General features: G+C 31.2%; 4 protein-coding genes across 12 annotated transcripts; 3 read left to right on the top strand and 1 right to left on the bottom strand.

Annotated features, from left to right (window-relative positions):
- Positions 1-132: 132 nt before the first annotated feature.
- Positions 133-1184, bottom strand: LOC105214139 (cyclin-dependent kinases regulatory subunit). Its single transcript, XM_011187371.3, has 2 exons — positions 911-1184; positions 133-811 (listed from the first exon to the last, which is right to left on the bottom strand). Exons 1-2 carry the CDS (start codon positions 967-969, stop codon positions 520-522), a joined length of 351 nt encoding a protein of 116 aa, XP_011185673.1. The 5' UTR covers positions 970-1184; the 3' UTR covers positions 133-519.
- Positions 1185-1527: 343 nt separating this feature from the next.
- Positions 1528-10051, top strand: LOC105214140 (uncharacterized). Of its 9 annotated transcripts, XM_054225343.1 has the most exons (5): positions 2219-2359; positions 2875-3094; positions 4147-4815; positions 6575-7320; positions 9905-10051. In XM_054225343.1, exons 3-4 carry the CDS (start codon positions 4599-4601, stop codon positions 6766-6768), a joined length of 411 nt encoding a protein of 136 aa, XP_054081318.1. In that variant the 5' UTR covers positions 2219-2359; positions 2875-3094; positions 4147-4598; the 3' UTR covers positions 6769-7320; positions 9905-10051. The 9 variants fall into 9 exon arrangements, with proteins under 9 accessions (XP_011185684.1, XP_011185675.1, XP_011185674.1 ...); XM_011187382.3 differs by lacking the exons at positions 2219-2359; positions 2875-3094 and adding an exon at positions 1528-1913; XM_011187373.3 differs by lacking the exons at positions 2219-2359; positions 2875-3094 and adding an exon at positions 1978-2203.
- LOC105214141 (transmembrane protein 216) lies at positions 8595-13475 on the top strand. The gene is made up of 2 exons (XM_011187383.3): positions 8595-9254; positions 9905-13475. Exons 1-2 carry the CDS (start codon positions 8996-8998, stop codon positions 10096-10098), a joined length of 453 nt encoding a protein of 150 aa, XP_011185685.1. The 5' UTR covers positions 8595-8995; the 3' UTR covers positions 10099-13475.
- Positions 13329-14895, top strand: LOC105214142 (uncharacterized). The gene is made up of 2 exons (XM_011187384.3): positions 13329-13475; positions 13539-14895. Exons 1-2 carry the CDS (start codon positions 13448-13450, stop codon positions 14654-14656), a joined length of 1146 nt encoding a protein of 381 aa, XP_011185686.1. The 5' UTR covers positions 13329-13447; the 3' UTR covers positions 14657-14895.
- Positions 14896-15031: the final 136 nt, after the last annotated feature.

Here is a 15031-nt window from a genome sequence, read left to right as displayed (position 1 = left end):
TTCCTCACTCTTAGATGGCGCTGTAAAATTTAAAATTTTTTTTGTTCACATTATCACATCATCCATCGATTTGAAAAGCGTAATTTAGTTAGGGTAAATGTGCTTTAAATTTGAAAAGAAAAACAAAACACAAACTGTTTCATTATGTCTTATACAAAAGACAATATTTTATTCCATCGCAGTAATAAAACCTTAACGCTAATTGAATTTTTAATTTGCTTTTTTTTGTTCCATATTATATATGTATGCTTGATTATATTTCTTTTGTGTAAAACAATGTCAACATTTAGGTAGTCTTTTCACAGATCAATGTGTAATACATTTACAGTAAATTAAATATAATTATTTGATTTGTAACGCTGAGTAATTCATGCATTTTTAATGGATGATTCCATTTTTTCACAAACGTTTAAAATTTAAAATAAAAAAATTATAAAAAAAATCTTACAATTACTAATATTTTGAATGAGGTGTCTTGCACCGTCCAACCTTATTATGTTATAGAGAAACATATTATTATTATCCATGTACTGATACATTATTGTTAGGGTTTATTTGCTTCTGTTGGGCTGCAGGTGGTTCTTTATTTGCATTTTTTATGGCAACGGAATTGTTGGAGTTAATATTCGCCCCTGTTTCGGGGATATCAGTCCGCGGTCTTCGGAACAGTATTACATGAGGTTCAGGCGCGTGTATCATGTAGTGTACCCAACCAGGACTTTGCTGCACACCTAAATTTCGCCATTCAGTTTCACTCATTAAGTGAGACTTCGGTACCAGCTTTGTTAAATCCGGGGGAAGAATTACATGTCTAAATAAATAAAAAATATAAATAAAATATGTTATATGATATTGTGAAAAGGTGAAACGCCATAAATTCAACCAAAGCAATGCGATTCAACAAACAAACCTGTATTCGTAAATGGTATCGAAGTACTTTTCCGAGTACTGTATTTGATCTGCAGGCATTGTATTTCTTAAATATCCTAAACTATTTTACACCACTGAAATATAATGTAATTAATTTACATACAAATTCAAACTTAGTCCAAATAGTAAATTGCGTCCTTTGTTTTTACGTAGAATGTTTAGAAATGTCCATACGTCAGTGCTTCTTCTTCTACAAGTGAAAGTCACGGTGGTGCGAAACAGAGCTGCTATAAACAGTAGGCTTTTGTGTATTGCACACTATACAAATGTTACTTTCTATTGTAATTAAAGTAATTTTAATAAATTAACATTTAAATATTTCTTACTTACATATTTGAATTTAATTTGTATTTTTAAATTTTTTAACGAAAATAATAAATATGTCTCTAATATTACATATAACCTAATGACCATGAACTGTGTAGCACTAATATACATATGTCGTAAAAGTGAAACGATTGGGTTGTAAGAGTAGTCAATATTATCTATAAAATAATAATTACGTTTATATGTTATAATAATTGTGCTTAATTTCAAGTTATGATAATTAATTTGAGAATTAAAGCATTAGCAAAGTTTAGTTTCTGTATTTTATAGGTTCTCTGTTATCAGTATGCCCAATATGCAAAAGAAAATGGAGAAACGGAAACGGAGTTCGAATTATTTTCCTTTGACAAAGGTATTACGAGTTTACTGTTATACATACAGATGTATGTATAGGATTAAATCCCAAATTTTGCCCATCTGTGTAGATCATAATTATGAAAATCTATTGGAAACGGACGAAAGAAAAATCCCAAGGAAAATACGAACTGAGTCAAAACGTCAAACAAAGGAAGGAATTTTTATGGAACTAATTTAAAGAGTAAACAGCAACAAAGTATGGAATAACAGCAAAATCACCGTATAAAATGACCTACCAACTAAATACATATGTAATATTGACTACAACGAGTATTCGTTCTCTCCTGAATACGTAAGGAGTAAGTAGTGAAAGCAAACGAGCGAGTTGTGGGTGGATGGTGAGAGTTGTTCAGGTGGAAACGCTGATGGGACGGGAAATAAATGAACTTTAAGTTGTTTTTTATTATAGTTCGCTCCACACACCAACAATTATGCTTTACAATTTCATTCAGTGCAAAAAGCGATACTCTTAAACAAACTACTGTGTACATATGCTCGTGTAAAGAGTACACACTCATCTATATTTAATAATACGTACGAATTCGTACATACATTTATACACACGTATGGCTACGCATGGAAATATTGGGTTAAGTAAAAAGGCAGCAAGGCAGACAGGCTGTCAAAGTAGAACATATACAGACGAGCGCGTATAAGGCACGGAGAAATAGTGTACGCGCAGCAGGAAAAATTATCACAGCGAAAAAATGAAAATACAAATACTGGACAAATAATCACATCAGAAGTATTTAAAATTAAAAAATAGAAAATTATATATGCATCTATATATAGCGGTGAAAAGTCAAATAAATCTGTTATTTGGCAAACTTCATTTGGATGTGTTCCATTTCAAAGCCTTTTATAACTGGAAATTTGTAAAAAAGTGGAACAGTGTACAAAAATAGATAAAACTCGTGTTCATAATGTTGAAAATTCAGTGATCTAATAAATGTAAATACCATATAGGGCGTAAATACAATTGAAAGAATATTTTAATAAAAATTGTGCAAATTTAAAGAGCAGTGAAAACATTAAAACCCACAAAATATTCTAAAAGTGTCAAGCCATTATACGAAAAACAACATATAGCAAAGAAATTGACACATGCTATATATGTGTGTACATGCACCTATGTATGTACATACATATATAGAGAACAATTATTTCAATGATACTAGTTATGCAAAATTATCATTGTAACCAAACCCCCAAATATATATGTATATACATATCTTTTTAAGTAATTTCAATTCTTGTTAGCACTTACGGAAGTGCATTCCTAAATAATGTCTGTTGAAAAACGCTGAACGCGAAAAACACTATATTATGCAAACTAGAAACAGCATGCTGAATATGCTAGTGTTATTATAGTCTTAATTGAATGGATAACAGTTAAAATCCGGTGCATCTTAATAACATTAATGTAGCTACATATACATATGTAAATACATACATATGTTTGTGGTTAGAAATACATACTGTAAGTGCTGAAAATGTGATTAGTTCGTCAGAAACAACAATCTCTTTAAGTACTAAATTTTCTTTCATTTCGTTAAGGCCGAAGTCGCTTTATCATTTACTTCTGCTTTGTTTGCATCTTCGACGACATGAGCATACTTTTGCTTTCCTTGGAGCTTTTGGGTCATTTCGTTCGCCATAATTTTCGTTTATATGCGTTTTCTTTTGATTTTCGTGCCGAATTTATTCTTTATGCTTTAAATATTTTATGAAATAAATTAAGTAATTGCGAAGAGAGTAAAGTAAGCAAATAAATAAATAAGTCGAAAGATTATCGAGAAATTAGAAAGTTACGTTTACTACAAATAACTAAACTAACTATAAAATAGCGTATGTGGTTTGAAAGAAAAAGGAAAATGTCATAAAAGAAAATGAAAGCTCTTGGTTTGCTCTCACACGGATGTACTGTATTATATGTTTACAAGAATTGAGGGCGTTGTATCTATAGTTAATAAAATCGGCTGAAAACAAATGTATAACAAACAAATATCTAAACATACGGACAAGTAAAAATGTGAAAATACAATTGCGGCAGTAACAAAATGAGAACAAACAGTAGAGAAATCGTTAACGATAAACAAATTAAACATTGGCGTTTGTTGACTGCACATACACATACGACCGTCTTTTAATCCACGTTTAAGCCTTTGCTTCAAATAAACTAAATCTACCGTTCTCATAACCAATAACGCATTAAAACAAAATACACCGCGATCCTTGAGGACAGATAGGAAGATACACCGTTACAAATTTCTACAGTTCTAAACTACTTAAAAGTCAAATGGTCGAAATGAAGTAAATTTTAAACTCTCTTTTGTATACCAACATCGTAAAGCTTATCCATTTTGATATACCGGTCGTTTAGTGTTCGATTTCTAGGTCATCATTGGATTGATTTATGGTCAAATGTGACTATAACGTGTCATCGTATGTGTATGTGCAAATATAACTCATGAAAAACAAGAAACATTTTTTGTTTTCGCACACAGGACTTTAACGTTATTATTAATTTAGGTAATTCACCAAAGGATTTGTCTGAAAACATGCCTACACTGTGAACAAGACACTACATAAACCTACATAGCAGTTATAGTGTGTGTGAGTGTATGCTCAGAAAAAGAGAGCTCAACATACATACATATAACTTACAAGCAACAGAGCCAAATCAACTAATGTTCCAACAATCAACAGCCGACCAACCGGTTCATATCCTAGCAAAGCCAAAAGCACATAAACCATCATTAGCTGTCTCAGCAGCCAGCCGCCAACTCAGCCATCTACACTATTGCCGTCAGCCCGCCGCCAAGGAATAAACACAAAAAGACACAACAACAGAGGTTAGGCGTACGTACATTGACGAGTTTGCAAAACGTTTTAGCCAATCAACTTTATCAAGCAAACAACTAACCCGCCCAGGAAACTACACAATCATTCGGCTCCAAACGCGGTGACGTACTCTTATTAAAATGAATGCCAGTCTCATTTACGAAATCCTCATGTATTTGAATTCTTTTTACTTTGGAATGTACGCCATATTTGAAATTGGTGTCTGTGTACTGAAGGCAATCGGATTAAATTATACTGCTCAAGAGTTTACGCGAGAAGGGTGCATATTACTCGCATTGTGCATTGTAGAAACAATACGAATTGTATTAGGTCGGAAGAGCAGTTTAAGCGATAGAGGTATGTACTAGTAAATGTTTAACACTTCGATTAAATTTTTAGCACTTTGTGTACATATGTATGTATGTGTGCTTGTACTTCCCATTGTTTATACGCATACACTGTAAACAAAACATGGCTCATAGCCTTAAACCCAGTCGGAAATTTTGAAACTGTTGCATTACAGTGTAATCGATAACACACCAACGAGTGTGGATCTGTTATTCTAAACGTTTTCGATAGTAGCTTCAAACTCGTAGGACGTTTAGTTTCACAGTGTTTCAGTATGGTACATACATATGCATTAAGGCTCTCAAAATTATTTGAATAAAATTATTTTAATAACCTATTATATCCGGTTTGTAGCCGTTCGTATGAACATTAACCGCAAAACACTATTTTAAAAGTCGTTCTACTGCGATTTTCGTTACAGTTGCTCTGCAGCGAATTTTCAGAATTTTTTCACCCCCCAAAGTAATTGAATTTTTAAATAATAGAATTTAATTCTACATAGTCATTTGAAAAATTGTAATTTGTTGTTTTCAAAGCAATCTTTCTGCCGACGGTGTATGAATATGTAAAATAAATGAATACATTAGTCACTAACAGCGTTGCCGTTTTGATACAATTGTATCTTTTTTGATACTTTTTTTTCTAAATTTTGTAATTTGATACTTTTTTGTTCACAAACGGCCTATTTTGATACTTTTCTGCTGATAGAATTTAATTTTTTGAAACTATGAAAATGTTAAACTAAAAACAAACCTATTGTATCTGGATAGTATTAAAAAGTTGTGGGAATGAAGGCCAATTAAAAAACCCAGAAAAATATAAATTGGACAGAGACATTTTTTTAATTTGCTTCAAAATAATGAGCTTGCCTTATAACTCTGTGGCTGCTGAACTGGATTTATTTAGATTCAAGGGGAATTGTGAGTCGAAAATGGACTTCTTTTGAAAATTAGTTCTGAACTGAATAGTGAATTTTTTTTTAGAGTTTATTGTTAATCATAACACAGGAAAACTAAAAACTCATTTATTATGACTTTCAGTTTTCGTTCCATGAGCAAACTGTTGTGAAATAAATTTAAATAAAAAAAATTATGCTATTTGCAAAAAAATACTTGAGTGCCTTAACTAAAATGTCTACATTTTTAATAAAAACAACCAGAAAAAACTGGTCTGAATTAGATACACAACTTTACTTATTATTTGTTTTTCAAATGAAAATTTTCAAAACAGTGCATCGTTTTTTAAAGATTGGAGCAACAATCCCTATATCAGTCGCTTCAAGTGAACGCTCGTTTTCCTCACTTCGCAGGCTTAAAACTTATTTAAGAAATAAAACTGGAGAAACACGCCTGAACGGAATGGCTCTCTTGAATATCCATAGAGATATAGACGTGACGGAGGAAGAGATTTAAAGTGTTATGGCCCAAAATAAAAGAATATTAGACTTCAATTTGTAAATAAAATAATGAAACATTGTCTTTTTACCTAAAACCCCCACCAAATTTTTTTCCTGCGTTCGCCACTGATGACAGCACACCATAAACCTTAATCGTTATGTATTTAACTAACATTCATACGAACATATGTACATATGTACATAGGTACACATATTTGTTTACAATAAGATAAGATGAAATATTAAAAAAAAAGTTAATTTGATTTTATGAGCAAATATGAATATTTCATAATAATATACTAACATACATATGTACATATAAATTTACGACTGAATGAAATTTATGAATCTATTTTTCATCTCTCTTTGTAGGCTGGCAAGCAACAGCATCCGTTATATTAACACTGCCCAGTCTTGCTCTTGTTATCTATTTATGTATTTTTCAAACCGACGTTCTCAAACTCGAATTGATTCTGAGTGCCTTAATGATAGCCCTCCAAGGTGCTGAACTAGTGTATGCCGGTGTCTTCATTTGCACCATGTGTGGAGATGTTACGTATACCTAGCAGTCGATAAGAATTTATATAAAACTTATGAAGACCCACATGGACCAATTTCACGTATAAAATGCTACACGAACAACCAATGTTAATCATACTGGTAATGATACTAATCAAGCAAGATTAAAGGCGTATATGTAAAATAAGCCCCGTTTTTTTTTTACACCGAAAACGAAAACACATAACGAACGAAAGTGAAAATTCAGTGTACTTTTGAGACAAAAATCATTCGATCAACTGCAAATTTTATGGTCAGAGTAGCAAGATAACAGTAATGAATTTTTCTGCAAATCTAAAAAAAAATGAATTTCAATGTTCTAAAAAGTGGAAAAGCATACAAGAAACTGAGAAGCCAACACAACAGCCAGAATTTAGGGCATCTTTCATATTTATGCAGCGAAACATAAAGCTGACCTGAAACCAAAACTATCTTTTATGGACCAATTGCTAGACACTTGTAGCGAAAAAACAGCATTTGACGTCGAAATTGATATATGGTGTTACAAACATAGTGCTCATCTTTAAAAGTGTTGTACTATATACTTTATACTATACCAGGTGAGTCTTTCACACATTTTTCTGCACTTCTGCAACTAAAAAATTCGTTAAGGTTTTATAGATTTCAACACTTAAGTTTTTTATTTGCTTTTTGCACTACATGTTCTCGAATACTTCGAGAGAAAGTCGAAAGTCGTGAAATCGATGCGCCTGATTACCGTACGCGACATGTCACGAAACCCAAAACACACAAACTGAATTGAATGGATAGCATTCGATAGCTAGTTTGGCGCTAACTTGTGCAGATTTTAAGATTCTATATGCACTACTAAATTTGCCACAGATATATTAAAAATAGCAATCAGCGCCACAGCTAGCCGTCAGCGGAAAAAGAGGAAAACCTCTACATTAAACAAAATCAAAACAAAACAGCACGTAGGAAGGTAATGAACGCACAAGTATGTGAGTGTGAGGTGTAATAATTATCTTAATTAGGTGCATAAGCAACAGATGCACTCGTCTGCAGCTGTGCCTTTTGGTAGCGAGAAATTGCAATAAACTAAAGATTTTATGACTCCATACGCAAGACGTAGCGTGCATAGACACACACATACATACATATATATATTTATACAAAAGCTTACAGTTTTACATATACTATATGTATATGTATAGAAAAGCGTATAAATAATGCTATATATAATATATTATTCCGGGGGCTTAATAAATCTATAAACACAACAATCAAAAACGAAAAATACGTTCTAAACCAGAAAATCAATAAATTATACGTTTTAGTTTCAATAAATTTGCTGAAAATCAGATTTACAATTTCCTTAAGTAATTTAAAATAGAAATATATGAGAAGCCTAGAATTAGTTAAGATTACAATAACTTCATTGTTTCCAAGAAATAAATACATTTTTCACTAACGAATTTAGTTATACATTAAAAAATATAATGCATTGTAAAAAGCTTTGATTCTGAGATACACTCATATTTAGAATACATATTACATTCGGATAACTCAAAAATCAAAAATCTTCAACAGTTGTTTATTGTTTGGTTTTATCTTACATCCTCCGACCACCTAAGATACTCACTACGATAGTTGTATGGAGCAAAATTCACGTGACCGTAGGGTAAATGAACGTCCTTGATGACGTTCCCAACAAATGTGTGCCAAAATCCCGAATGCAAGTACACTTACAAACACAATGCATACGAAGAAACAATGGTAATCCTCTAATATCTGTTGCTCTAATGTATGTGTCGTCCACATACTTATTGTGAATTTTTATAAGGCGACATTCTCATCAACGGGCGCTACTGTTACAGTACCAGTGCATAGCCAAAGGTACCATCAATTGCACTGCTAACGATCTGTGCAGCGCAAACATACTACCGTCGTGGTCAGTCTAAAAATACGCGTCGAGACAAAAGTACACTGTACGGGCGTGACTACGCGACGCATTTCGATTACCCAGAAGCAAAAGTTTTGAATTATTGGTCACAAACGGCACAAGACACGCTGTTTAGCTGCAGTGCTATTTTCGTAAAGAAAACTAAAAATTGTTTTGAAAATATAAAACTAGCTAATAACTTAGTGTAATTTGAATTTTTTAACAAATGTGAATTATGGCGAAAATGAAAATGGGCTAAGTGCACACACAACCTTATGGTGCAGAAGTGTTAGCAAAAGCGTTCATTATAAAGTTCTAACTACAACTTGTAAATGCCACCGCCAAAGAAGCCACCGATTCATGTGCCGAAGAAAGCCAATCCTAGTCTTGGCTACGAAGTGCTCATCTACTTGAATTCCTTCTACTTTGGCATGTTCGCCTGCTGTGAACTGAGTATGGGCCTGTTGAAGGCCATCAATCTAACATATCCGACTCACGTTTTGGCACGCGATTCGGGTTTCGTGATTGGTTTATGCATTTTAGAGACTATACGCATCATACTCGGACGCAAGGGCTCGCTGGCTGAAAAAAGTATGCAATTTTTTTATAGAAAGAAAATAAAAGCAAAACACTGTGAATCCTATCACAAATCATGCTTATTAATTAGTAGTTAATGAGTTCATTTTTAATACACAGAGATCAAATACAGTTGAAGTTCCATAACTGGAACTCTTTAATTGTCAATAGAAGTCAAATTTCATAGAAATCTCCTATCGTAAATCGGAGGTCTCTTTAATTCGGAGTTTTTTTGTGGATTATGGGATTCGAGTTAGGGAAGTTCAACTGTATATATTATGTGATTTTACTGTATGATTTCATGAATTTTATTTACATCTAAGTTATTCTCTCTCTAATCTCAATCAGAGTAGAACTCAATGTAAAGTTATAAAGAAGGATAACGAACTTTTTTAACTTATGCTGTGACGTAGTTCAACTTGGCTTCAAATCACTAGGATAGTTTTGGTGAAATATTAATAGTTTACTGGCTAACTCACTGTTATTTATGCATTTAGGTTCAAACAGAGATAGATAAGTGGATATCAATTGACAAATGGCAAACGATTTAACCCAAATTTTTTTATAGTTTTCTAATTACTTTTGTATTATAAATGACAGATTTTTGTTCAATTTGCATTAAAATTTTATAAACTACCATGCATTAAATGTATTTCTCTTTACAGGTTGGCAAGTTGTTTTATCGGTTTTCCTAATAGCTCCATGCTTTTTCGGTGTCTCCTACATATTGCTGCTACAAGAATATAAACTACGTCTGGAATACGTACTTTGTACTTTAATGATCGGTTTATATCTGACCGAAATTTGGTATGCAATACTTTTTGTTTTTTCACTATGTCGTCCAGTAGCTTTCGAATAGAACTAGCAAATTCATAATAAATGAAAATATATAAATAATAAATGAAAATGAAAAAATAAATAATAATGTAACAAAACAAGATAATTAAGATAAAAATTTGTAAATGTGAACAATTTTCAGTGGTATTCAAGAATTTGTAAAATTAAGTAATTAAATGAAAATAAAACACAAATCATAGCAATAAAATATTTGAGAAAGAATTTTGAATGTAAGTTTAAATCACACAAATTGAAAATGCGAAATATGTATTAAAGTCGAAGAATTTGATGGGTATATAAATAAAATAATTTTCAGACTTTTGAATATACCTTTTTATAATACATACAAACATGCAAAACCAAAAAAAAAAAAACAAAACAACACTGGTAAGTTTGTAAGTTAACAAACAAAAAATAAATTAGTATAGTAGCAGTACACTTGTATGTGGCTGAATTATTGTTGCCGTACAAAGTTTATGCACATGAAAACCGTTAACAAAAACCAATAAAACAACTAACAATCTTCACACGATTTATGTATATACATATATCAAATTGTACTACACAATGCTGGGGAACAAGCGTACAATCTGCGAAATTTCAACTTAAATAAAAACTAGATTAAATTCAAACTTATGCGAAGACATTAATGTATGTGGATGATATGTACATACATTTGTATATACATGTACGTTATTGTGTAATTATTTGAACAATATTCACATTATATATTTGTATGTAAATGTCCTAAGGATAAGCGAATATATAGCTACATAACTATACAATTAGATTATTAAGGACTAGACAAATTCTCGAAACTATACAGACAGGAATGCATAAAAAAATATATAAATAGTAAATGGCCATATAAACTTATATATACATATGTACATAAAATCCTAAATAGCATATATGTGTCGCGCATATAGAAAATCGTTATATACATATGTACAAATGTATATTTATTTACTTATTATCTATAACCAAAGCTATAGTTATAGGTATTCAGTCACTTGAGGAAAATATTACAGAATTAATACTTTATGTATGCACTTTTCGATTGCGTTGGGTAAGTACATGCATACAATTGTAACAAATTTCGAAAAAAAAAACTTTTTTTTTAATTTTTAATGATATTGGATATTGGATATTGGAAAATAAAGTGTGAAAATATTGTTGAAGTTCTGGACATAGAACTGCCTTACTTGAAAACCTGCATACATAATGTGTTTGAAATTCATTTTTAAAATTTGCTTTATAATATACAAGCATACGTTGCATATATACATATATGTACGTATGTACAGATTAGACTTCCACTTTCAATGTATTTATATATTGTATATATGTTCATATATGGACATTCATAACATTTCTGATAATTACTAAGAAAGCTTTACCTGCACGCAGGACATTTCGAAAACTCTACTGCAATAACATCTGTCCTTACATTCATATGGACACATACTTTTATACTTATACGCATTCAAGTGTATCGAATTTTCATTTTTTATAGATCACAATATGTACAATACATACATAATTAGCTATACATATATACACGACAAATCTTTGAATTTACATAATTTGTATTTTCCGTTTTTTTTTTTTTATAAAAAACATTACAAAAATAGTTTTTATAATAATTTCGAAGTATTGTTCCCCCGTTAGAACGATTCTTACGGTTGACAACTCTTGTGCCAATGTTAAAGTTTGCGATGTTTTTTGACAGAACTAGGTATTCTTCAAATATTTATAATAAAATAATGCATAAATTGGCAAGTAATTAAAAATATACTTTTCCAAATAAAAAACTATATACCACATGTGACTTATTTAAATATGGTTATATACAAATTTTAAAAGCTAATAAAATTGTAACAAAATCAAACCGCTAAGAAATGTGATTGCAAACATTGGTTACTATATAAAGTGTTATTGTTTTATAAAATTATATTGTAAAATTTTCAAGTTCACTCATATGGTTTTTACGAAAATAAAACAAAAATAGCAATACAAGTATAGAAAATAGCCAATAACCAAAAAGTGTCTATGAAATATAGAAAAACATTATAATAAATAAAATTATTAGATTACAAGATTTCTTTAATTATAATAATTGTAAATTTATTAAAACACAAACAATTTACTTCATATTTATGAATCATAAAAACAACACATGTTTGTATGTATGCACTTACAACAACTTTGATTTTGTGCATGCGAAACTATTGTGAAACTGAAGAATACTTAATTTATAAAAGCAAAACTAAAGAATAATATTCAATTTTAATAGCAATAAGAGCCTTATTTACTTTAAGCTGAAGTCATGAAAAATAAGCCACAAACCGGTAAACACAAATCTTAATGATAATGTAAATTTTAAGACCTAACTGAGCAGTGTACATTTTAATGAAACTGATAACGCTATAAAGAACAAATAAAGAACACAAAAATTATATATGTATTGGCATACAATTTTTAGATACAATTATTAAGATAAATTTAATGAAATTATACGGTCAAACTAGTGAATTTTAGTGATTTATATACCAGTGTTTATATTTTTGTTATTTATGTAATGAACCTCAATGTAATGTCAACATAAATATTATGCAAACATACTTACATAATAAATTGTAGATTGCAATATGCAAATTCATGCAAAGGAACCGAACAATTTAAATCGACAACAAGGGACTCACTCACGGACGCACAGACGAAAAACATTAATCCAACAATCGCAATCTGTTCACTAGTTACTTATTTACATTATATATGTATGTACATATGTATAAGGCATACAAACCAATGCATTACCTATATAATGCACATACTCGTAATTGCAACCTATTTTTTATTCAATTATACATATTTATGTATATATGATTAACCATATAATGTATAACGGAGTGTGTGAGTTGAAATAAAATAAGGACCCTTTACAAATTCAAATACAAACTGATCTGATTTTATTCAAATAATTTAAAATGGTTTGCTTGCTTTTGGAAATAACGAAGCACACAAGTAAGTATGTATGTATGCTAATATTTATTATTTATGTAATGCGCGAGCGGAGTTGAGATTGAACTTTCTTCTTATGTCTATGAGATTTGTTAAAACATATGGGGAGTAATATTTGTATTTCAAACAACTTTTATTTGAAGCAACTATCAATTGCTGTTTTTTAAACTGTGTATTGAAATTGTTTTCAAATACTCCACTATTTTCTCATTTTACTTTTTATTCAAACTTCAGCAAATCTAAATTATGAACAATCAGTATTTTTGTTAGCAAAAAATTCAAAATTAAAAAAAAAAAAACAACAAAAAAAATTAAATTAACTAAGCTTACTAAAAATTTCGCACAACATGTACTGCAAAAATAGTGAAAGCAATGGTAATAATCTTACAATATTTACACAAAACGAATTTGAGCACCAATTTAATGTAAATTTTTTAGAAGAAGAAAACAAAGATCGCAGTTACGTCTCTCATTTGGAAAACAAACCGAATGCGACTACTAGTTCCAACGAACCGAACGCACAGAAGACTAAATGGTTGCCTTCATCCGAGAAAGAAACTTACCGTACAGTTGTGGTAAATTATCGATATGCCAAAATGGATAAAAATTATCCTCGTAACACCGGTGCGATATCAAAGAAAAAACATTGGAATCGTATGATTGCCGCTTTGACAGCCCACCAGCATAGTGACGAAGAAGAAGCAGCTGATGATGATGATGTGCCTAATTTGAGAAAACTTTATGATTGCTCCAAAGAAGAATTGTGCACATACAACACCACAGATACACCGAAACCTTCATGTGAGAATTTAACTGCAGCATTCCAGGAATCACCGAAGGAAGCCATCGAGTTGGAAGTATACTGCTTGCCAGTTGAACAAGAAGCTATAGTGGAAGAACCGGTAGTGAATACAATTGAAGAAAGTGAAATCAAATCAGAGACATTCAAAGATGATACATACAATTATGATGAAACTAAATCACAGGAGAACTCGGATGAATGTGTTGAGGAAGCAACCGATAACTCATTTGAAACGACTCCAATATCAAGAAATAATCCCTCATTTTCAGATTTTGTATTTCTGGCTGACCATGAAATTGGCGAAACACCAGACTTCGATGCGGATTATTGTTGTGCCATGACTAAGGATAAAATGGATGGCACACAGCAGACTTGCATCATCAAAAACACTACAAGATCGACGCAAAAACCTGAACGAAATAATGAACAGTTGCAGACTATTAAAACGGCTCATAAACGCGCAACAAGTGCACTCAACCAACAAAACTGTTTAGAACTAACGGTAGCAGAAATACCAAAGGAAACTGGCAAGCCAAAATCTACTCAAAATCCAAGTGGCTTCCGTCAGCGGCAACAGGAACTTCACCATTATCGCATTGCAGTGGAACAAAAACGTTTGGAATTACTAGAAGTAAAATTACAACGCGAACGTGATGAGATGTTGCGCGAACAAATACTCTTCGAAAAAGAGATCGAATTCAAAACGTCACAAATAAGACAGCTCAACGATGATAAAATCGTTGACATATTGTGAGGTTATGCGCGATGCATCACTTCAAACCGGAAAAGTGCGACCAGTAAAGGAAATAAAGATTCTAAGCAAAAAAGTAAATCAACGTTAAATTGCAAAATACACTTATTTCACATGAATAACAAAAAAGTAAAGATACAAAATTAAAGTATGTTACTATTGTAGCAAATTTTATTTTATATACCAAATCTATAATTTAAATTTCCTTTTAAAATAAATAATTCATACAACAACAAAGTTGAGCATGCATTTTTATTAGTTAGCTCTGCTAAAGTTTCAGTATAAATTAATTTTCCGTTTTTAAGCGCGCACTACTTTTTTATACTTGCCTGCCAAATTATAGTGCTAACCCACCCCAACCCAAAATAAAATACATCT

Source organism: Zeugodacus cucurbitae, chromosome 2 (assembly GCF_028554725.1).
Source record: "Zeugodacus cucurbitae isolate PBARC_wt_2022May chromosome 2, idZeuCucr1.2, whole genome shotgun sequence".
In the NCBI taxonomy this organism is placed as follows: Eukaryota; Metazoa; Arthropoda; class Insecta; order Diptera; family Tephritidae; genus Zeugodacus; species Zeugodacus cucurbitae.
This window is presented reverse-complemented; position numbering and strand designations above follow the sequence as displayed.

Coding starts and splice junctions, on each gene's coding strand:
- LOC105214139 (XM_011187371.3), bottom strand. CDS start 969: ATGCCTGCAGATCAAATACAGTACTCGGAAAAGTACTTCGATACCATT. Junction 812..910: donor GATACCATTTACGAATACAG/GTTTGTTTGTTG, acceptor TTATTTATTTAG/ACATGTAATTCTTCCCCCGG.
- LOC105214140 (XM_011187382.3), top strand. CDS start 4,599: ATGAATGCCAGTCTCATTTACGAAATCCTCATGTATTTGAATTCTTTT. Junction 4,816..6,574: donor GAGCAGTTTAAGCGATAGAG/GTATGTACTAGT, acceptor CTCTCTTTGTAG/GCTGGCAAGCAACAGCATCC.
- LOC105214141 (XM_011187383.3), top strand. CDS start 8,996: ATGCCACCGCCAAAGAAGCCACCGATTCATGTGCCGAAGAAAGCCAAT. Junction 9,255..9,904: donor GGGCTCGCTGGCTGAAAAAA/GTATGCAATTTT, acceptor TTCTCTTTACAG/GTTGGCAAGTTGTTTTATCG.
- LOC105214142 (XM_011187384.3), top strand. CDS start 13,448: ATGTACTGCAAAAATAGTGAAAGCAATG. Junction 13,476..13,538: donor CAAAAATAGTGAAAGCAATG/GTAATAATCTTA, acceptor TAAATTTTTTAG/AAGAAGAAAACAAAGATCGC.